This window comes from Anser anser, assembly GCF_964211835.1.
Source record: "Anser anser genome assembly, chromosome: 1".
Lineage (NCBI taxonomy): Eukaryota > Metazoa > Chordata > Aves > Anseriformes > Anatidae > Anser > Anser anser.
In genome coordinates, this window is record NC_139720.1 from 24,423,195 (window position 1) to 24,445,960 (window position 22,766).

Below are 22,766 nucleotides of genomic sequence, written 5' to 3' on the forward strand. Positions count from 1 at the left end.
TTCAGCAATCATTCCATATATTATTTATAGACGTAGTAATACGTATTATTGCTTTTGCACTGGAAGAAAAGTATAATGAAACAGTTGTTTCTGTGAATGAAACAGCCTCATATTGTTTTGGGTCTGGAGTATAAAACTAGAGACTAAATATAGGAAGAAACAAGGGAGAGAAACACAAGTATTGACTAATCAGAGAGGCAGTAATCATAATGCTTTCTTGCTGGCAAGCCAACCAATTCTTCTAAGGGTGTGGTTGTTTTTTTTTTTCCAGTTATTTTTCTGGGTGATTTTTTTTTTTTAATGAGTATCTTTGCACATGGAATTTTTACAGAGAGATAATGAGATTGCAGTTTCATAGTTCCTGATCTAACTGTGCTTACCTTGTTGTTCATATGCTTTCTGTTATAACTTCTGAGGATAAATTGTCTTTAGGATTTAGCTGCTTAAACAGTGTCTTTTACTTGATGGATTTCAACTGTTCTTTTGACTATTACCTCTGGAAGTTGTTTTTTTTTTTTAATTACAGATAAGTGCAGTGAAATCCAAAGCTCATTTTACAGAGGATAACAAAATGAAATTATTCAGTATAATTTGGCATCCAAGCTTTTCCTCTTTAAAACATAAATGCATCTTACACGTCATTTGCAAAAATGAGTCTGTGTATGAGAGGCTCTGTGTGTTAATAGTAAGATTATTTCAAAGGCTAAGCATGAGACATAATTTCTAATTATGTTGATGTGGACAATGTAGAAAACTTGGCTAAATTGAGCCTGATCTTTTGGTAAATATTATGGAATTTTAGGGAAGCCAAAAGGTTAAACATCATGACAGGAAACAAGGTGTGTGTGCTTTCATAAGCCATGTCTGAATGAGTTGCATACTGATTCTTATCATTTGCTCAAAGATTCGTCCTTGTATCTTTAAAGGATGAATTCCGTCATGGCTTTCATTTTGTCATATGTCAGTAAGTCTTTCTTCTTTGGATTGTCATGATTGGAGCAATTCACAAAATAGGATAGAAGAAATTACCTTGTAAAAAATTGGGTGCTATGATCAAATACCATATATGCCTGTCCAGTATCCAGCCATGAAGAGGAAAAACAAAATTGCCAATAGGAAGCTGTCTGATGTTTTCTTGGTTCTGCAAAGGAAAAAATGGGAGAGAAAAATGCACATTTATCCCAGCCTGTGTTCTGGATTAATGATGGAAGAGTTTCACAAAAGGAATATGGACTCAGCTGAAAATTTACATGACAATTTTATCCAGTTATTCTTGATTCCTGATCAATTGCTTGCTCCTTTTAAGAAAGGAAATAATACCTAATCAGCTCAAGTATAAAGAGCAGTATGATATCCACAAGAAAAAGACATGGGGTTTCTAAAAAATTTCTGTACTACGTTTTATCATTGATTACTATTTCATATTGTCTAAGCAATTTTCCCCTCTCTTGTTACAGAGAAATAGGAATTTTCTACAGGCTTTTAGTCTTAAAAGATATTTTAAACTCGGCTGGATAATAACTTGAGCAACCTGATCTAATTGGCCTTGTGCTGAGCGAAGCTTGAACTAGATGACCTCCAGAGGTTCCTTCCAGCCTAAATGTTGCTGTGATTCTATGATTAACCCTCAAAATATTTTCTTGTAATCCTGTTTACCTAAGGGACTTGAGAAAATCACTGTTGTTAGAAGGGAATATTCACAGATCTGGCACAACAAGTGTGGTGTGGAATAAATTGAGATGAGAGGAGGAAGGAGGTAATTAAAGTTGGTTGTAATCTCTACTCCATTTGGATAGCTAGCAATAAACATAATCCTCCTGCCACCAGGACATACCTTTAATTTTCTTCTCAGTCTTTTGATTGTTCTGGCTAAATCCTGGTGGTTGTTCTGCTTCTGTGTGCTGAACATGCTAATAAGAGACTGAAAGCAACCAGTATTTCTGCCCCGGTGTGACATTTGCACCTCTGAAGACTGTGTCTTTGGTGAACTGCTTTGTGCTGCAGCACTGACCCCAGATAGAAAGCCGGTGAGATGAGGGTATCACGAGTAGGTTCTCCTTGTGGAGTGAGGATATTAACCCTCCTCTTCTAGTCTCATTGCTGGAAAGTGTGTAATTACATGAGGTATCTCTTCCTTGATACAATAATAAACTTTTTGCCTTTTTTTTTTTTTTTTAATTCTTCAACCCAAACCCTTTCTCAGATTCCATTAAAACTATGGCTTTGACAGATTTTAGACAAAAACTGACACTTCTTTTTGGTGGGGGGGAGAAAAACTAAAAATCTAACAAAACCAAGTGCTTGGTAGGATATCAACATTTACTCAAGAATAACATCACGACTATGATAAGCTTTTCTGGGATGACTGTCTCCCTTTAAAATGTAAAAAATGCCTTGCAAGCCCAATATCATTTTTATGTTCTATTTTGTAGTGCATTTCGGGAACCTTGGGGTTTGAAGATGCATGTCCTGCTGTTATCACCTTCACAATAACAATTAAGGTTCGGAGAAAGACAGTTTACTTGCTGCTTAATGAGCATGATTTATCTGTTTCTAGCCTTGTTCCCACCTGATCCACAGCAAATGTGACTAATATTTTACAGACAGGCATAAGCTTCCTCTAGCATTGCACTAAAGCATCCATAGATGCTTTAAACTGGAAAGCATTTAGCTGTTAATACTGCGGTGTTGAGCCAAAGCCAATTAAGTCCTGCTTAGAAGAAAAATATAGTGGATCAGGCTAAGCGTCATACTAACATAACTACATGGTCTCAGGCTGAGTCAAAGCGAAGGCAAAGGCAACTTACATCTGCCTGCAAGAATCACATGGAGAGATGGAGGTCTGTCAAAAAAAGGTAGGGGAGGAACAGATTACCTCAAAATTTTACCGTGAATTCTAGTCTCCTCCTGGAATACTCTGGTAGAGTGGATTTGAAGTTTGACATTTGGTCATCTTTGCCTGCCTCATCTCTGGAAGACTGAATTACTGTAACTTTTTTTTTTTTCCTGGGCAATCATTGGTGTGAAAACAGTTCCTTTGTATTTTTGTAAACTTTGATACGATCAGAATTTCCCATTTTACATTCTCAAAATATAACTTTTTCTGTCTTGATTTGAAATGACTTTTCAAAATTTTGCTTGTATTCATTGCAAACAATCTACTATGGGTATGTTGGAAATAATTTCTAAATATTTGACCAAATGCAGTGTTCGAATCGGAACAGATTATTTTTGTTCAGTTTTGGTTTGTTGTTTTGGGTGAAGAGAAAGTTAAGGAAAATGACTTTAAAGAAGGAAGTTTAGCGGTTTGCTTTTTATCCCCATTCAGTTTAAGAATACTTTGTATGTCACAAATCTTCATGACAGAGAACATTTTTTCACCCCAATTTGCGAAGACTCTTCTTTCCTGTCGCTATGCTAGCATGTGCATGGATTCTCAGAGGTAATGGTGTCAAGAGCTCTAATACTTTGAGAATGCAAAGTAGTCCACTGAGCAGACGTAGAAAGAAAATTTATAGATCTTGAAATTTCTAAGTAACTACTTAGCACGTAAGGTGTGAGTCTACAGGTTAATGTGCCTACTTGAAAGCAGTGCCAGCAGATTGAGAGTAGGAGGACAGCGGAAACAGAGGCAGAACAATGTGGACAGCAGATAAGAACAGAAGGAAGCAGAAAGAGAAGTAAAAGGGGCTTCAGAATAAAAGATAGGTGGTGTTATACCAGATGAAGTACTGAAATTTTCTGATTTGATTCCTGGATCTTCCCTGATTGTGCAGACTCAGATAGGTCAGTCTATTTTGTGATTTGTTTTCCCACATCGCTATACTGAGATGACAGTATCTATCTGCTTCATCAGTGTACTGTCAGTGTATCAACATTTGTGCAACATTTTGAAGGTTTAAAGTGTCACACAAATACTAAAGAACATTAAAAAAAATAAGGGTTTGCAACTTCTAGTAGCATTGTGATAGATCCATAATTTGCTGTTTCAAGACAAAAGTAAAGTAAATATCCGTATAGAAACTTTGAGAACAAATGGGCATGCCTTGCTTTTGTGTCCATCACCAGCCCCTAGCTGGTTTAGAAACTCAGTGGGAGACAGGAACTATTGCCTCTCGTGAATTCATCTCACTAATATGCAGCAACCATTCCCAGCACCCAGCAGTGTGTCAGTCTTGTTGCACACCCTTGAAAATCTTCACTCTGACTCGTCTTGGTTGCCTGTGCTGAAAGTGAGATGGAAAAGCAAGACTGACTAATAATTTATTCATAGTTTGTTTGTGATAAAAATAATTGTCATAATAGCATTCTGTAAATAGTGTTAGAGTGCACTGTTTCCATTTTTCAGTGTAGAAGGCCTAAGTGAGTGCTTTTACTTTGTTGCTTATTATGCATTGAGCTCATCTCTGGTTTTCTTTCGTTATGTATTAGATAATTTTTCACTTTAAAGAAAAAATGTGACAATTTTGTCATTTTAATTTTTGCAGGTATTTTTTTTCAGATATTACCAGTGTTCTATATTTAAAAAGAAATATGTGATAGTGTTTAGCTTATTAACTCTGTGATAAATTCTTAATAATTTTTTGCTCTGTTAATTCCCTTAGTTAAAACAATTATTATTTTTATCAAAAGCAAAAAAATCCCAGATGATCAGGTTTTTTTTTGTTTGTTTGTTTTACTTTTGTTTTAGTCTAGTTGTGTAGAGGAGCCTTACAGTATAGCATATTCATAATAAACAACATATCCTTGCTGTTGCCAAAATAATGACCAGATTTGGAGCTTTCATCTCTTCAGAGCAGAGTTTCAGAGAGGGGTTGTCAATGTTTTGTAATGGAATCAGCCTTAAAGCCTTTAACATTTCTGCCGAATCCTTAGGAAAAAAAAAAAAATCAGTCTTTGTCAAGGACTATACAAGGTGGTGACTAGACAGTGCATTCAGAAGTTGCATTCTACTTAGAACAGCATGTGCAGGTGTTGAACACCCAGCTTTTCTACAGGGGAAGTGGTAAAGAGATGGCTTGTTGGACTGGGTTTCAAACAGCTAGTGTGCTCACTCAGAAGTTCCCAAAAATAGATATGCAAAATGTTGAAGAGTGGAGGGATATACCTGAGGAATGTTCTTTGCAAATGCAGGGTACACTTGGACATCTTTAGGTCAAGAGTTGTTCAAACACTTCCTGAACCTCTGTCACAGCAGAGCTGCTGTTGCCATCCCTTTCCTAAAGGGATTTTTGCTGCTCCTTGGGAGGCGGTGGTCTTCCAGCAGTGGCTCCATTTCTGTCCTGCCTCCATACAGAATCTGCTTGTTGATAGTAACAGCACCCACCTTACCCGACTGTGTCGATACTAGAAAGTGAATTTTGGAAGTGGTGGCTGCTGCTGGAGGAAGAGTCAGGGAGGAAGTACTTCTTTCTAAAACCAGAAAGACCCTGTTACTACTCCAAGGAACGTGAGAGGTCCAGCCAATGTGGGTAGAATGGTAAAGGTTGGACTTGCATAGTGGACACACTGAAGTTAGACTGTTTTTCTGGTGTAGGCATATATGTGGAAATACCTTAAAAATAGTTTAAAGGGGTATGTGTAGAACCTTGTTTAGGTGACATCAAAGATGACACTTAAAGGCATATGACTTTCCACCCTGAGACCAAAATGTCCTTTTTTTCCCTGTATTTCCCCTTCCTTCTGTCATCCGTCTCTCCAGAACAAGTTATCTTTCTCATATCCATATTTTATAGTTTTAGGAGGATTTTAATGGGAACCTCAGGGTTAAAACCATTGCAGGAGTAGTGCTCCTTCACAAGCTGACAACTTTAAGAGTATTTATGGAATGTATCACAGTTTCTCTAGCGGGGATTGTAAAACAATGAATCTGTAGTTCTCAACAAGATTTTTCTATAAAATTGTGTAATCACAGTAACACAGGGAAGAACAGGGTTGAGACATGTAAAAGATTAGACAAGATTAGTTATGAATGTCTAAGATACTTGGCAAAGCCCATGGATTATTTTGCCTGAGCATGAGGGTCATTTGTGCCTGTACTGTAAAAGGACATTGTGATTTGTTTAAAACCTGCTTACTGCATTGCCTTTCAGCTGCAACTTAATGTGCTGGCTCTGATGCTGGAAATTATGCTCCTCGCACTTCTATCAAAATAAATGAGTAATTTTCAAGTAAAGAAATAAGAACAGGTAGACTGTTTTTTTTCCAAGAATATTTGCAATCTGAATCACATCATAAGAATTATAGAATGGTAAAAATATACAAACTCTTCTCCTTGTGGTTTCAAATGTGGACTTGAAATCCCACTGATGTAAAGGAAAATATATACATAAATATGCAGTGATTAAAATAATCATTGTGTTGCATATAAGGAATATTCATTACTGTATTAAATCCTTGATGCTATATAATAAAGTTTATATAAAATTTAAGTTTAAGTTTAAGTTTAAATAAAGTTTTCACCACTTGCACTGTGAGTACAGTTCCTGACCTGAAGATTATGGAAGATTATGGACATCTATTTTTCTACACCATTGTATGTTTCCAGACAATACAGAAACAACCAAGTCAATATAGATTCTTGAAGCAGTAGAGACGTGGGCATGTTTTGAAGACCTGGATATTGTATTTCCAGCTCCAAGACAGCACAGAGGAAGTGCTGGCAGATCACCACTGCCCCATGGAGCAGTCTGCTGCTAACAAACTGGCTTCAGTGGGTTGTCTTGCTTATTCCAACCCAGTAGCACGTCCCTCTATAGATAGGGAATAAAAGAGCTCCTCAAGAAGACCTCACAATGAGATTTAATGAAGGATGAAGAAATATTTTGAGGTAGATTTATGCAGTAGGTTTAAACCATGAATCAAACCTGAAAAGGAGGCACCAAGGAGACCAACGTGCTCTAGTTTTGGTTTCAAATAGGCAAAAGGAGATGAATTCTTAATTGCTGAGGAAAATCATATCCCAATGGTGCAAAATTCTTTATGTTTGATGTTTTGTCAGAGAGAAAATGTTCCAATAAGTAGTGCGAAAACAAATTTTCTAGATGTTTGCCTAGAATAATAAATTTTATAACATTCACTCCCATGTGAGACTGGAGATTTAAGGTCTCATAAAGAAAAGTTTTGACTAACAGAGACTGTGATTAGAGTGGAAAACCTGAGATAAATTTGCTGCTATTTCCAATATACAGAATGTGCTCTGAAATGAAGTAGAAAAATAAATTTGCTTAGAGTGGGTTCTGTGACACAGTGATAAGTCTTCACCTGAAATAAACATCCAGTGCCTTGCTGGGAGTGGGATTATCCAGGCTACTTTTGCAGTGAAAGGCAATGAAATTTGATAAAGGGCTCTGTCACTAATTATGTTATCTGCCCCATGTAGCTCTGACACCAGCAATGAAAAGAATGTGATCATCATTAAAGATGATCAATCAAATAATTCAAATTACTACAGAAAAGAGAATAAGTAGGTGAAACAGGAAAAATGATGAATACAAAGGAAAATAATGTAGAAAAATCAGAGCCTGAAGAGGTAGGATTTTTTTTAGCCTTAAAGTTGGTGGTTTTTAGAAGTCTAAAATACTGTGCATGTGCTGCAGCTGACAATGCAGTGGAACACTGCAGCATTTAGTGCGGAAATTATTGCATCTTCTGGATATTTTTCTAGCAAAATTTAAAAACAAAACAAAAACAAAGAGCAGACAATAATGGGAATGTTTGTAACTTAATATGAATACCAAATGAGATCCACACTGGCACTGTTTGACAAAAGTTTTGTCAGACATTTCCCATGTTGTCACATCTAGCCCCAAAACCATGCACATTAGCAAAACTCATTGGACAGATGGCTTCTCTGAATCTGTGAAAGTGGCTAATTTGCTGTTACCATCACTTACTCATATTTGGTAGTAAAAGTATATGCTAGTATAAATATAAAAACATTATATTTTTCTATTACATTAAGAATAGTTAAAAAATTATTAAATATGTACTTCTTGTTAGAAATAACAATTTCAGAAATTAGGTGGATTAATTTGCCTGTACTTCTTATCACTCTTCTACAGTTCAGCATCTGCATAATTGAGCAAGCTTTAAAGAAGTGACCTGCAAAATGATTTGTCTCAAATGACATCAAAACGGCACATTCAATTTCCGTCTTTTCTGTTTTCACAGAAAGCCAGGTTGGAACATACAGGCTTACCTTCTCCTCTGTATGAAAATTTAAGTCAACTGCAGGATTTATTTTCTAACAGGAAATGTTTTGCTGTTGTTGCAATTGAAAAGTAAAATACGAAGAAAAGAGCTTTTCTTCGTTCCGTGCTCAAATTCACACATTGTTGGTTCTTATTGAAAAAGTTTTAAAAGTGTTCAATTAAACAACTGATAAGTTATTCAGTCATACAAATTACAGTGTCCTTCTCCGGGAAGATATCAGGGTGCAACCCTTACCTTAAAAGAAAAATAACTATTTACCTGCCTGTACCTTATGGCTTGGCTTTTAAAGGAAATGTTCCACAACACCAGCTCCAATGAGATGAAGGAGAAGTGAGAACAGGAAAATTTAATGTTTCAATTGTTATCTATAAACGTATTTGATAGAATCCAAATGGGTTTTGGAAGAAAAATGTTTAATTTTTGAGAAACCAAGTGGATATAGTTATATTAGCACATAGGATCTATGAATTGAAATCAGAAATTTCAGTAATGGTGATCAAGATTCAGATCATGGTAATTACTGTTTAGATATTAATTCCATGAATTGTTAGGAACTAATAACTCCTAACCCATTCTTCACCATAAAACTTAACAGCTCCTTTTACAGATATATAGTTATGGAATAAATAGCCAAAAATATGGAAAAAGTTGAAAGAATTTTACAATAGAAATTTCAAGTCATTCAGTAAATTCATATTTATTGTCTTGGAAGGCTATATTTATGATCTTGGTGTTATGTAGTTTTTGGAGCAATTTACCTGCACAGTTCTTAGTCATGGATAATGATAGGACAGTAGCTTCTCTGTAGTTACTGTTTGCAAATACATGATAGGGTAATTTTAAGATGGTCTGTACACTGAAAATCTGATAGCACTTTTTAGCCTTTCAGGTATAGAAGCTGGAAGTGTGATATTCTATTTTAATGGAACTTGGTTAAAATGAAGTACTTAATAAAGAGTAAAAATAAATTGATAGCATGATGAGCTATCATAAAAGAAAATAAGCAGGGGGGGGAAAAAGTTGAAAGCTGTCAAATCTTGAGCACCAGTGTTGTTTGATTTCAGAACAGCTAAGTGTATTGCAAAATAGGCTAGCTTATATATAGGCTAGCAGACATATTTTACTCACTCCATCCCTTATTTTGGATCACCATTAGTAAATGTTGAGTACCTCATATCTTGCTATATTCATGGCACAAACTTTACAGCAGTATTTTATTTTTAGCAAGACAAAAGTTTATTAGTGGATGCCGGTGATGCAAAATACAGATCACCTAGACAGCAAGGCCATTCTTATTACTGTGTTTCATTCTATATTGACAAAACAGAAAAATGCAAATTGTGAACTGTTATTTCAAGCAGTATTCATGTGAGCTAGCCTGCAGATGGGGTTTTAATATTTTACATTTTGCTTACGCTATAGTGTCTGTCTTCTGCTTCATGCTGCATCAATGACTGATGCATTAATAACATGCATAATAACATAATGTCCTTTTTGATGTACAGCATGTAGATAGAGCAGTTTCTTTTTGGACTATTGAATCTCTTATACCCGTTCTTATTCTTGGAAGAAGCAGACTAAAATGTTACCACTTGTATTTTGGGTGCTTTCTCCCAAGTTCTGATTTCAAATGGTATGAAAAAGGATACTTGTGCAAAGCTCCAACCAAACAGTGCTTGGGTTCTTGTAATCCACAGGGAATTATAAGGGAGATGAGCTATGAGCCTTGTATAAGTTTGCCGTGATATTGGCAGCTGAGATGTATATAACATCCCTACAAGTAAGCTAAAAAGCTAAAGAACGCAATCTTGGAATTGCCTTTTCCAATGGAATATAGTGCTAGTTCTTGAGGAATGCTGTTCAAGTCTAGGCAGTAGAAGTCTGTGACCACTTGCTTTATCAGGTAATTCACTTCAGGTAATTCACATGGTCATAAGAGGCTGTAAGACTTAGCTGAAGTCCTGATCAGCAAAGAGCATGGAGATTAGTGCATGGAATATTTCCACCATGAACACTAAGCTTTGGGAATTGATCCAGACCATTGCTTTTCAGGCAAGGACTTTCATTCCCTGCTGTAGATGGAAAAAGGTGTGGGAGGATGTCAGTCAAAGACAGTGATCATATCTCATGTTAAAGATGATTCGTCTGATTTCTTTACTTCTTCTGTCTGTGAGTTAATAATAGCACTAGATCTTTGTAGAGAAGCTCTTGTTTTTGTTTTGTTTTGTTTTGAATAGGAAAGAGTTTTTCCTAATTATTTGAGTGGTCCTGTCCTTTGTAGTGTGCACAGTTCCAGGCTTCTGGGAGCTCAGAGACAAATACATCCTTGTGCCCCCTCTCTTGAGAGTGCAGCTAACAACTTGTTTAGATCGTGTTTGAGATTGCAATGTAGTATTCTTCCAGGGTAGTGGGATCTGAGGGGAGACTGAAGATAAGAGAATTGCATCTTTTATGAAAGTGCTTTCTTCTTGGAAATCTCATTTCTGTATTGTGACAAAACCTAACCCCTGGGACTGCCTCTGGGAAGAGCAGCAATGCTAGGCATTATCTTGTCCTGCCAGTACAGCATCTATCATCAATCACAAAACAGGTTTTCTCCGAGGAAGGTAATTTCTTGACAGAGTCCCTGTTTCAATTTTTCAATTAGTGCCTTGGCTGAGACTAATGCTACATCCACCACAGACACAGGGACACAGAGAGAGAGCATCTGTCTAACCCAGGCAAAGCCAAGACAGAATAGAACAGAGATTTGGTAAACTTTCAGTGAACCTCACGTCTGTAGTTTAGCCACCTGTTCAGCCACACTGCTTTATGCAGAACCACCACTTTCTTAAGACTTTTTGGTTTCTGTTATATATTACTTTCTAGATTTTGTCTTGAAATCTGTAATTCATGTTAGTTGAAAGATTCTCTTTTTCCTATTAAGATCCCTTTTGCAGAGGGATCATACAGCTGTATGTTCATTTTCCAGAATGGAGAGACCATGTAAATTATTCTTGAAAGTAAAATTAAAATATCGTTTTTTTGTAAATGAGGTCTTCTAAGGTTTTAGCTTGTGTGATTTTTTAGAGTATACTCTTACAGTCATCTATTTTCTTTATTTAGTCAGTTTCTGATGATCACAATTACTTAAATAGTGGAAAAACAAATGAAGAGAAACTGAAACTGTGCTTACTTTTTGCATTTTGTTTGTGCCTACTAGCATAATCAAAATCAGTATGATCAATGCAATGAGTGCAGTGCAACTCTTTAGGAAAATGGAACACCTTCTTGGAGGAAGTTACAATCTAATTAGTATACTTTTTTTTTTTTTGGTACGCCTGGCACACAGAGAGGGGAAAGCACTGACAAACCAACTGAGATTAAAGGTTTCCAGCTAGAAGTTTGTCTACCTAATTTAGCTTCTCCAAAAACAGGAAGTCTTGTGGCAGCAATTATTTTGCAGTTAAAGCCACTCTGATGACTATGAAACAATTTTTCCAGCTTTTACATTTGTGTTTACATTTTTCCCCCATACATTCCTGTACTAAACTGTAACATCTCATGAAACATAAGGTTTTTCAAATCATACTTTTTGCATATCCATTCATCTAAAGATAAGCATATATGTGGCGTGTTTTTTTTTTTTTATTTAGAATCAAGACCTGATGCTTTGCTGAATGAGTGATTTGTATACACAATATACTGAACATAATATGTTTAGTAGAAAAACCTTTTTCTTGCTTCCTTGCTTGATTCTATTTTCCCCTGCGATGATATAATTTCCGTTCTTTGGGTGAGTTTTGCCATTAGCAATTTTATGACTGATTTTTGATGACGATTGTCATACAGAAGAACCCTGATTTGTCTTATCACAAAGAAAAGCCAATTCCATGCAAATATTTAATCTTGGATGTTCAAGAATGTACCTTTTCTCTCTCTCTCCTGCCCCCTTCTCCAGAAGTTTGGAAATTATGTTCTAGGAGTGCATTAGTGTGTGTTCTGTTCAAAAGATTACAGTCCTTTCACTCTAAAGTATTTTCTCTGTCCCATTTAAATTCTGTTCTTTTATTTATTGCAGATGGGGAACTCAAGGAGATTTTACCACTACTCACCCTCGGCCTGTTGTCAAAGTAAAACTATTTACAGAAAGCACTGGGGTTCTGGCACTTGAAGATAAAGAACTAGGAAGAGTGAGTATTATGTGTAGAAATGAGAAATATGTGAGAAATTATGTGTAAAAATGTGAACATTGACAAAGTATACCATAAATGGTGTAAGGGATTTGGTACAGCACTTGCTCTGCTGCAGCTCTACCACAGAGTGTTTTTTTCTTTTAAGGACGACTACTCTCAGTGTTCAAAACCTGGTATGTTGACTTGGATTGCTTTTCAGAAATGTGCACTGTAGATCTGTTGTGTTTTTCTTTGCCTTGTTTCAAACCTTTCTTAAAAAATTCCTTAGTGACGTATCACTGCTTTAGTTATTCAATGAGAAGTGAAGAGGGGGGAAACAGACTTGGCATGTAACACACACAACAAATAACTGGAGAAAGGGAAGCAAGGACTAAAACTGGTGGAACGATGTAAGGGGAGAAGGAGTGACAGAGATAGTGTTGGATTAAAATAAGAGTTCTCACTCTTGTACTATTTTAGCTTCCCTTTTCCCATTTGCCCTATCTTGAGAGGATCATTTATCCTTTTTAGACCAAAATCAGATGTTAGAGAACGATGTATCATATAAAGAGGAGGATTTGGTGAAAGAGGTAGATAGGATCCACAAATCTTGCCCCCATCTCCTTTTGAAAATCTCCCCTCTGACGTGTCACAAATAGAGGGAGGATAGCTCACTTTTTAACACTCAATTTTGTATTCAGGGTCATGGCTGTTTCTCATTCAAGCGAGGAAGGCTTGTTAGGAAGAGCAGGGCTCTTCCCCACTTGGCGTGCTCCTACCACAGGCAGCTGCTTAAGAATCGCTTCTCCCACACATTCTTTCACATTCCTGCACCCTTTGTAAGGTCAGAGCTGTATCCTCGGTATTACCTTTTCTTGCCTCCTCTTATGTCTTTCTGAGATGTATGCAAGGTCGCTTGGTGAAGGACCTTGCAGCTGAGCAGTTCAGGATCGGTGATATTTGGACTGGGAGCAATGAAAAGAGATGGGGAGAGGATGCTGAAAGTAATGCACAGTGCTGTTAAACACAGAGAAGTTCCTTCTCTGTCCCTGCTTGCTCAGTCCTTCCAAAGAAGCAAAAGAAAAGTCAGTGCAAAAGTGCAAGGCAGTGAGGAAGGGAATATATGGCTGTTGTGAACTGTGGCCAGTACAATCATTGCCAAGGAGTCAGAGAAGACAAGAAGCATTAACAAAATAAGGGGCTAAGAAGAACCAGGAGTGTTAACTGGAGCCTGTTGCTCTGCAGTGTTAAATAGTCAAAGTTCAGGTATAGGCCTTGGTCTGCTCTATTAGATTGCAGCTTATCTGCGTTTCTGGAACAGGAAGATAAAATGGTTTTAAAAGATTTTAAAGAATTGAAACATTTCAAATGTAAAATGTTGAATATAGACTTCACCTTAACTGTCTCCTATGGCCCCAGCTGATTTGCATTTTTTTTCCCTGTCTCTTCTCACTCCTGCCCTTCTTCTGACACAGCTGGATTTTTCAGCTGTTCAAACCATTTTAAAGAAGATGATAACTCTCTTTTCTTGATGGGGGGTGGTAAAGGGAGAAAGAATGAAAAAATAGGTAATTGAAAGGGGCTAGAGCTGAGCTTACCACTCTGGTTTTGGAGTCTGATCCAGCTTTCCTGGACACAAAGCAAGACATGTAAATGGTGAGTGAGAAAAAAAGTAATCTTCTGTTTCTCTTGCTTATTCTTACTCTGCTGTTGTTTTTTGACACAAAGTCTGTCTGCTTTTAGCAGGTGCTCTGAGGTTTGGCAGTTTGTACCAGAATTAGGCAATTAAAATCATTGCCTTTAGGTGCTTTTTTTGTTCCTTGTCACAAAGGACAGAAGCCATCACCTTTTATTCACCTGCATTAAAGCTTGTGCTTAGACTGGGCATGGCAGACAGAAGTACCTCAGAGATTCTTACATACTAATTTTACATTTTATAATCCATTTCTGATATCTGTAAAATGTTCAGCCTCCATCCTTGACTCAAAAATGCCTTCTGAAGTATTTTATTCACACTTAAACAGGCGTGGAGACAATGTAGTGCATGCCAGCACACTGCTGTCCTCTGTAGCATTGAGATGCTGTGTGCGTTTACACAATCCACAGACATAAGTTGTCTGCTTTCTCCTTCCAGTTATATGTATGCTTTTCCTCATATACGTCTGCAGCTTTGCCAAGGTACTCCTGACTGATTCTGCAAGTCAGTAAGAGACAAACCTCCCTCTGACCTTATGCACAGTCCCTATGTGGTCCGTAGCAGTAGAAGAGAACATGAGAGAGGGCACGTTGGTCATGGTAGACATTGGGCCTGTTGGGCCTGTTTGGTTGTCTGTCTGTCCTCCTGCTCCTCCCAGGCATTGCTGACAGACACCTTCCACCTGCTGGTGGTAGACGCGTCCAACCAAGAGAAGAGGCAATCTGCCAGCTTAGGCTTGTGATTCAACCAGAGTATTTGACAGTGTTGGTGGGTAGCTTCAGGGGAAGATTGGGAGAATATTTGACAGGTTTTTGACAAAATAATTTTAAGGTAGTTTGTACCCTCATGATATACATCTAAGCTTTCAAGGGCGTATTTTGTTGTCACTGTCTTCATTTTCAGGTTTGAGAGATTTAAATTCAGGCAGCCTTAGGAAAGATGCCAGATCCCCCTGGATAACCTAATTCTGCTAAGAAAGTTTGTTAACTTCATGGCTGGTCAATACACTGCAGGGACTTCCTGGAGTACAGCTAGGTTAGTTATGCTCAGAAAAGGCCTGAAGATACTTTCACTGGTATTTTTTCTGTAATTAAAAATTCATCTCAAACTTGCCATTTCTGAGGTAGGCTTGCTGTGGACATAAGTTCTCATCTGTCACGTACTTTCTTCAAAACGTGTCTTGACCTGATACTGCTTTTCTGGATGAATGAAGTTTGCATTTCCCACACCCTGAAGTAATTGTTAAAGGTTTTCTTCATTTAATCTATAATTAGAAATAGAAGCTACATGATTTGAATTTTGAGCTTCCATCAGGCACAAAAGGTATGTTCTGGCACCAACGGATCAGCTTATTATGCAGGTAGATCTCAGGTGCAAAATGTGGAGCCAGCGATGGATTTTCACAGAGCTACAGAGAAGTTTTTCCTGTGCTCTGCTACAGGTTACAGCAGTCTCTAACACTCATTAACTCCAGATGTAGGCCCTGATCTCAGTGTGACAGCTCCTCAGTTTGAGGAGGCACTGCTGATTTCCAGAGGTACCTAGTTGGTGTTGGAGTGGGAGGGAAGCAGGCTTATGCTTTCAGTGAAGTGGGGAGCCCATACTTACAGCTTTATCCTCAGAAAGAGTACAAAATATAGATATCTAGAATATAAAAACTAGTGGCTGCTCAGCATCTGCTGCAGAAATCACCAGATGAGCACAAAGTGATAGGAATTTTTTACCTGTATTCCACATCTTCGCCTTTCAAGGTATTTAAGATGTCCTTAACCAACAGGAGGTAGTAGTTATTATGGCACTTGTCTGACATTACTCTCTTCCTCTAAAAAATAAGATAAATCCATTTGTGAATGCCGAGAGCAGATTTTGCTTGTTAGGGGATATTTTTCTTGCTCCCTGCTGACCGCTTTCAGTATCTTTAAATAAAAAGGAAAAGTTTAACCTTTATTCTCTGTTCTGCAGAAACTGGAGTATAGGTGGATAAGCTCAGTTTTCTGCTGAAACAACCAAGTGGAAAAACATGCTGAACAGGAGAGGAAGGGGTGTTATTTGGATTTGAATTTGACAGAACACGAGCTTCTGGAGTCACGGTCTGTGTCTGTGATTGTACAGACCTCAGCATCCAGCGTGCCAATGAATTTAACTTCTAGAAAGCGAGGCAGGTTGTATCGCTGAGGCTAAGTTTGTTCTAATTGCGAAATGTTCAAAACTTTAATCAAGTATCTTTGAAATGCGTGTCCCTGTTTTTAGGTGACACTGATCTGGCTGCCTCAGTAGTTATGTATACAGATACAAAAGGCAGAATTGATAGAAATGTTTGCGTTTGTATGTGCAACAGCTGAGGAAACATGAAGAAGCAGAGTTTGGAGTAAATACTTCTGAAAAATCAGCCCGGTGGTTTTTGAAACTCAGGGATCTGACACCACTTTTCCTTGTTCAGTACTTTGTGTATGAAGATGTTCAAACCTAGTAATTCAAAGTGACAGCCATTGTGCTTGCTTAGCACACATGTGAATACAATGTGAGAACAGCAGGTGGTGTTTGATTACTGGTACTTTCTGAATATAAGAATATTTCAATCTCCTTGCTCTGACTATTCAATTAAAAGCGAACTATTGTCTCCCAGCCTGCTTGTCACAGTCAGCTGCAGCCGGCAATAATTAGCTTCGCAGTTACATGGTTGTTTTTTGTTTTGTTTTGTTTTGTTGGTACTGTTCTTCTTGATTTGATTTAAAGACATTACGAAATAGCTTGCTGGTTAGGTACCCATACTTGCACGACTGCCTAGTCTCTGAACACTGACTGCACTGGGCTTGTTGTTTATCTTTTGTGCTGTGGCTGAAGGCCCTCTGAGCAGCGACAGTTTCATATTGTGAATACATTAATTTAAAGCCTGCCATCACGGGAAATACATTTCTCCATCACATTTAGAAATGACTGAGATTTCGCAGGTCTGTATTTAAGTTTGGAAAATGATACCGGATTGCTTCCTCCACCCCCCTTTTCTCTTGTTCCCCAAGAAGTCTGCCTGTCAGCACCGCATTATGTCTGGCTCCGTGTCGTCGTTCCCATGCTAACAGTGTTTTTCTCAGTAGCTCCTCTGCGAGTGCCTCTCAGAAATTCTCAAGCTGTTTTTCATTCAGGCATGCTCTCTCTTAGGTTTGGGGAAGGGGCTGCTTGGGAAGATCTGTTCAGGTAAGTATTCAGATGGTAGCAATCAGTATCCATTGAATGTATAAATTGCAAACTCTTCTTTCACTATGCACCTGTTCAGTTTTTCTCTTTGATTTTTGTTTCTCTTTAGCCACCTGTTACCCGAAGCCTTGTCTGAGTGCTTCAGCTGTAATACAATCGTAGCTGAAAAGCAAGAGATCTCTCAGTAGATGAGATCATGGAGCTGGCATAAAATCCCCATATGCTCCCTTGCTGATCAAGATCTTATTAACCCTTAATTTTTAAGGGGAGTCACTTTTAAGAGAGTCATCTCCTTATTCCACTTCTACCTCCAGTCTTGTCTCTCTTCTCGAGCTGGTTGTGCTTCACTGTCCTGGTGGCAGCAACTCATGACTTCACACTCAGAAGCATAAAGGACTTGAGTGCAGTGCTGTGTTTTGTAGCCTGCTGGTGGGACACTGAAGGGAACTTCACTTCTTTTCACACTGACAGCAACTTCTGGCTTGCTGACATCAACCTGTATGTGGGCAAGGGGCTGATGTAGCTGGGAAGAGCTCCAAACTATCAAGTTGTGAGGGAAGGTGGCTTGAGAAGGGTTAGTAAAGTCTAGCAGAAGCAAAAGTTCTGTTAAAAGCAGGGGAGTGTCCCCTAAATAGGTATATGGCCAGAATTGCACAAACAACGTAACATTAAAAGGTCTCTAAACTACTTTTAGTCATGTTTTCTGCCCCAGACCAGCTTTATTAATTTTTGGTCTGCAACACTATTTTCAGATCAGTCAATCAGACTGTTTAACTAAGGAACTTGCCTATGATCTTTGCTCAGACAATGACTGGCAGCACAAATTTGTATGTGCCAAATAATAATGGGTGATTATTTCATAACATAAAATTTGCCTGTCCTCTCTGCTTGCACTGGCATCATTTATCTTTTCAAATCACTGCATTTTAAAACACAAAAGAAAAAGCCTTCCATAGAATGAATTATTAGTCCTGTTGCACGATGAAAGCTTCAATACAGTTGAGGGAGCATATCATCTTATGTGCAGGGTACTTAGTGTTTTACATTGTTTTAAATAAGCACAAATTGCTGCAGAAGTGTCTTGGGTAGAGCATGGGAGTTGGAGAACTTGGTTCCTCCAGTTCATCCTGGGGCTTTTTGCATAAGTCTGTGTGTATTACTTATTCTGAACAGAGCTGGCAGTCCTACTTATGATTAAGGGCATGTGTCATAAGATTCAGTTTTCAATTGCTTGTAACTTAGCCAGACTTCAACTGTTCAGGCTGAAGTTTTTCATCCTAGATATGGAATAAAATAAAATGTGCATTTTGTCAATGACAAAAAGCAATAATTTCTAGTGCTACTTGTACTCTGGAAGAATAAGTGAGGCATGGGGAATTGTTTTAAACTCTTCTGTCTTTCCCACTGGGGACTGTATAGTTTGAAGAAAGACGGGCAAGAAGCTGTTCAGGGAGCATTGTGGGCCTGGGTGCCTGGAACAGCACGGGCTCCCTGGAGCAGGTGGCGGAGCAGGTCCTTGAAGCCAGGGAGCAGGGCAGGATGGGGACACGGTGGGCATTGGCGACCTCCCTGCGGACAGGAATGAGCTGACGGTTTGGTCTGTTTTTTGAAGATGTCATAGGCTGTGTTATGAAGAGGCTGTTACTGGGCTGCACCTTTATTTTCTTTAAGGCCAACTGGTGTGAGGTGTACTGAAGGTGAGAGGGGAATTTTCTTGGTTTGTTTTTGTCATAGCATATCAGCTGTCATCTGCCAGTCATCCAGGGCATTATGGAGTAGCTACTTCTTTACTTTCATCTCTTTGCTTGTGATGGGGATCCAAAACTCAGTGTAGTCTGCTCAGACTTACTCCAGTTATCAAGGTCTGATGCCCAAGGCCTGAGATCTCAAAATGTGTCTTAGACCACCCCAACTTGTTAAATCTTTCTTAGCTTGAATACTTGGGTTAGAAGGGCAGGTAACTCCAGCACTTGGGATCAGCTCCTGAATATTGGGAGGGGAAGGGCGGGATGGAAAAGGGGAGCAGCCGAGATGCAAGGACATGAATTGGCTGAAACTGAACTGAGCTGTGTGTGTGGCTTGGGGGAAAAGGAGAGATTATCCTGACTCTTGATTTTTCTCAAGTGTGTTTCCAGCTTGCTGCTCAGCTGGTCTCTTAGTTTTGTTGGTCCCCTTTGAAGGCTGTATTATCTTTTGACAGCATGACAGCTGCGACCAGGGATGGTTAGCTCGAGAGTCTTATCTTAACCGTAAGAATAGTGATGTTTTCTGTGTAGCGCTTTTGACTCTGAACCTTCTGCTTGTTTATCTGCTCTGAGAAAGCAAGATTGTCACAAGTTCAGTTTGTTTCAGCTTTCAGGGTATTTTGCACAACTCACCCCTTCTTTCAAGGCTTTTTTTTAAAGGAGGATATGATCAATGTGCCAAAGATAGAGGAGAGTTAAGAGCTGTTCAGCTGGATTAACTCTTTGGCTTAGGTGCACTTCAAATAACATCTTGTATTGTGATCCTGCTGGGGACTTAAACACGCAGCTGAATTACAGTAAATGATGATTAGTTAAGTCCTGGAGTGATATTAGCTGAATATATTTCAACCTGTGATACTTCAGGTCCAGGTGAGAAACTCTGCATCAGCCATTTGCAATAGAGAAACAGTGTTCTGAGAACCTTCCCTTGCACAAATACGTAAGTGTGCTGCTCTATAACATTTAAGATTTCTGTATTTATTTCACAGTCAGTTACCAGACCACAGCTGTGTATTTTTAATGATCACGAGATGATTGGATTTACTGTTTTACCTCAACTCTCAGTGTTGTGATACTGTTAAATTGCCTGTAATTGGCCTACACAATGCAATGCACAGCAGCTATGTTTGCTGTGTAGTAATATTCTGGTCATAAATAGCACATTATGCATTTTAGTGCAGATTACCTGTTAGGTTACTTATTTTTAAAAAGTCCTAGAATAACAACTTGTAGTTTCCTGTGCTACTGCTGAGTAATCTACAGTGAGGATGTTCACAGGTATAGGAACAATAAAATAACAACACGAAACAAAAATTAATTCAGAAATGTATGATGTAGTAGGGATTTTATAAAACTTTTAGAAATATTAGGCATAGTGAAAGAGTATTCTGTAGGTGAGTTTTGTGTCCTCCAGAGAAGAGCTATGAGTTGATACCATTTTATTTTCTTATAAGTAGACTATACACCTAGAGCTACATCTGTAAGATTAAAATCCAATAAACATGCAGAAAGTACATCTGAGACAAACAGTCTGGAAAGTTTCTCAGTGGGCAATGGAAATAATATTGCATTGCATCACTGTGGAGAAGATGCTTTTATTCCAAATTTCAGCAACTTTTCCTGTCTTGAGAAGTTTGCACAGTGTTTTGGTTTCAGTGATTTCAGCAGAGCTCACAATTTGTGCCACTCGATACGATACACAGTGGTTAGGATTTGCCCTTACAGGAATATTAGGCTTAAGGTTACTGTGAAGATGGTTAATACCTACAGAATACTCTGTGTGCATGTGTAAATGGGTGTTTTTGTACAATGATAAAAATGTTTGATGATAAAGTTCTTGAAATACAGTTTGTAGACTCTAGTCTTTTTAGCTCTCATTGTTTAAAGCTGGAAGGAATGGCAAAGTTTAATACAAACACAACACAGTGCATATCTAAGTATTCTGCCAGATACTTACTCATTGTAAGAGGTTTGAAAACAAAGCTCCAAAATACTTCTTTAAAAATTCAGAAAAGGAATTGCCAGTACTGAAGTTATGAATTAATTATACACTTGTCAGCTTATATTTTCATCAGCATTCTAAAAAATCAAAAAGTTGACAGGAGAAAGATGTCACTTGAGATGCATGAGCGGTAATAAGCTGTTACAGGAGAACAGTAACTACAGCCTGTAGAAAAGAAAAAATTCATGGCATCACCTACAGTCCTATATGAATGCCAAGTGATTAAATGCAAGGAATGAGTAATAATTCTGTTTATATAATCTTGTATTTAAAAAGGTAAACAAGCTAAAAGTTGTTTCTGTTTGAGGCTTCAGAACTCAAAGGTTGCCATTCTCATAATGCTCTTCAAGGGACGACTTTTACTTAGGAGGAAAATGAACGTGCTTCTTGGGAGGGAGGGAGTAAGCTCTGTTATAAATAGTATTTGCTATGCATTTGCAAAAAGAAAAAAAATCACTTTCTGATTTATGACAACGAATATATTGTTTTTTCTTCTATCTCTTTGAAAGGTACTGAATGTACTCAATAGTTCTGACAGGTTATTTCTCCCACTGCCATAGAAGTTGCACACTTGATTAGGGGTGATGCATTGTATTTTTCTGCTTTGCTACTGCCCCTTATATTATTGGGGTGCAGGAATGTGTTTCTGCAAAGTATGAGGAGCTGAAGGCCTTCGGTTTACGTCATCTTTCAGATGATTATATCTGAATGACACTTGTAATATTTTGGGCTTCATAATAACCACTAGATTTATGCTTGCTTGAAGATTCTTACTCAAATCCTTGATTAACATTCCTGATAACAGAGGGGAAAGTATATTGTGTTTTATATATATGACACAAGTACTATGTATAAGAAATTAATTTGGTGGTTAACTTTGTGATTAATTTCAGTTTCCAAAAAATAAAAGATGTGGAGAACACTGCATTTCAGAGTTTTGTTATTTTTTTAGATACTGTTTTGTGACAATGGTAATTCAGAACTCACTGAATGTTACAAAAGTCTCCGAAATAATGTGTTTAGACTGTATTAAAGTCTAAATTGATTTAGAAGTAGTATTCATAATAAGAATGAAGGGAAATCATATTTCAGCAACACTTAATTGCTAAACATGTAACTATAGTTGAGGATTTAATTAAGCAGTAATATTGAATTGTACTAGCTATAAATGTATAAGCTTTTTGGATGGTAAATAAATATTTAACAGTTTGTGACCAATAGTAGTCTAAAATCAATGTTTAATAAGTAATATAAATTTACTGATAATTTTAATGTTTCAGTTAAGTATTTTAAAATTCTTTTTCTTTTTTTTGTCTTTCACTGTCAATTTAGCAAAATGTTTGTGTACTGCATGTGAACTGGACATGGTGTCTTATATTTATTATAATGCATTTGCAGCAAAGATGCTTTGGGATTAATCTCTGATTTCTGTAATTTTTACTATAATTGTTTTTTATTAATGCTATTGATTCAATAATGGAGTTAGTAAGAAAGAGCATATTTTGGTTTTATTCGCTCAAGCAATGTCACTAGTTAAGTCACTAGGTAACTAGTGCTATAGCATATCGTTTCAATCGCGTGTTCCCAGTAGTGCACTGAGCAATATGAAAGTTTAGGCTCTTGTTTAACTCTATGTGACCATCTTAAGGTGTTAACAGTTGCTCATTGTTTAAAACTGTTAAATCAGAATGAACTAATGCAGGATTTTTTTTTTAAAGTCATAATATGAAGACTTCCATTTCTAATAAATGAGTCAGTTC

The 22,766-nt window shown here is 37.7% G+C and overlaps 1 protein-coding gene across 17 annotated transcripts in view; it reads left to right on the forward strand.

Annotated features, from left to right (window-relative positions):
• CADPS2 (calcium dependent secretion activator 2) overlaps nt 1–22,766 on the forward strand; it is a 311,395-nt gene that overhangs the window by 137,827 nt on the left and 150,802 nt on the right. For all 17 annotated transcript variants that reach the window (XM_083829288.1, XM_083829287.1, XM_083829297.1 and 14 more), the window contains one exon: nt 12,275–12,386. In XM_083829288.1, coding sequence (XP_083685414.1) covers nt 12,275–12,386 — 112 coding nt within the window. The remainder of the gene's footprint in view (nt 1–12,274; nt 12,387–22,766) is intronic.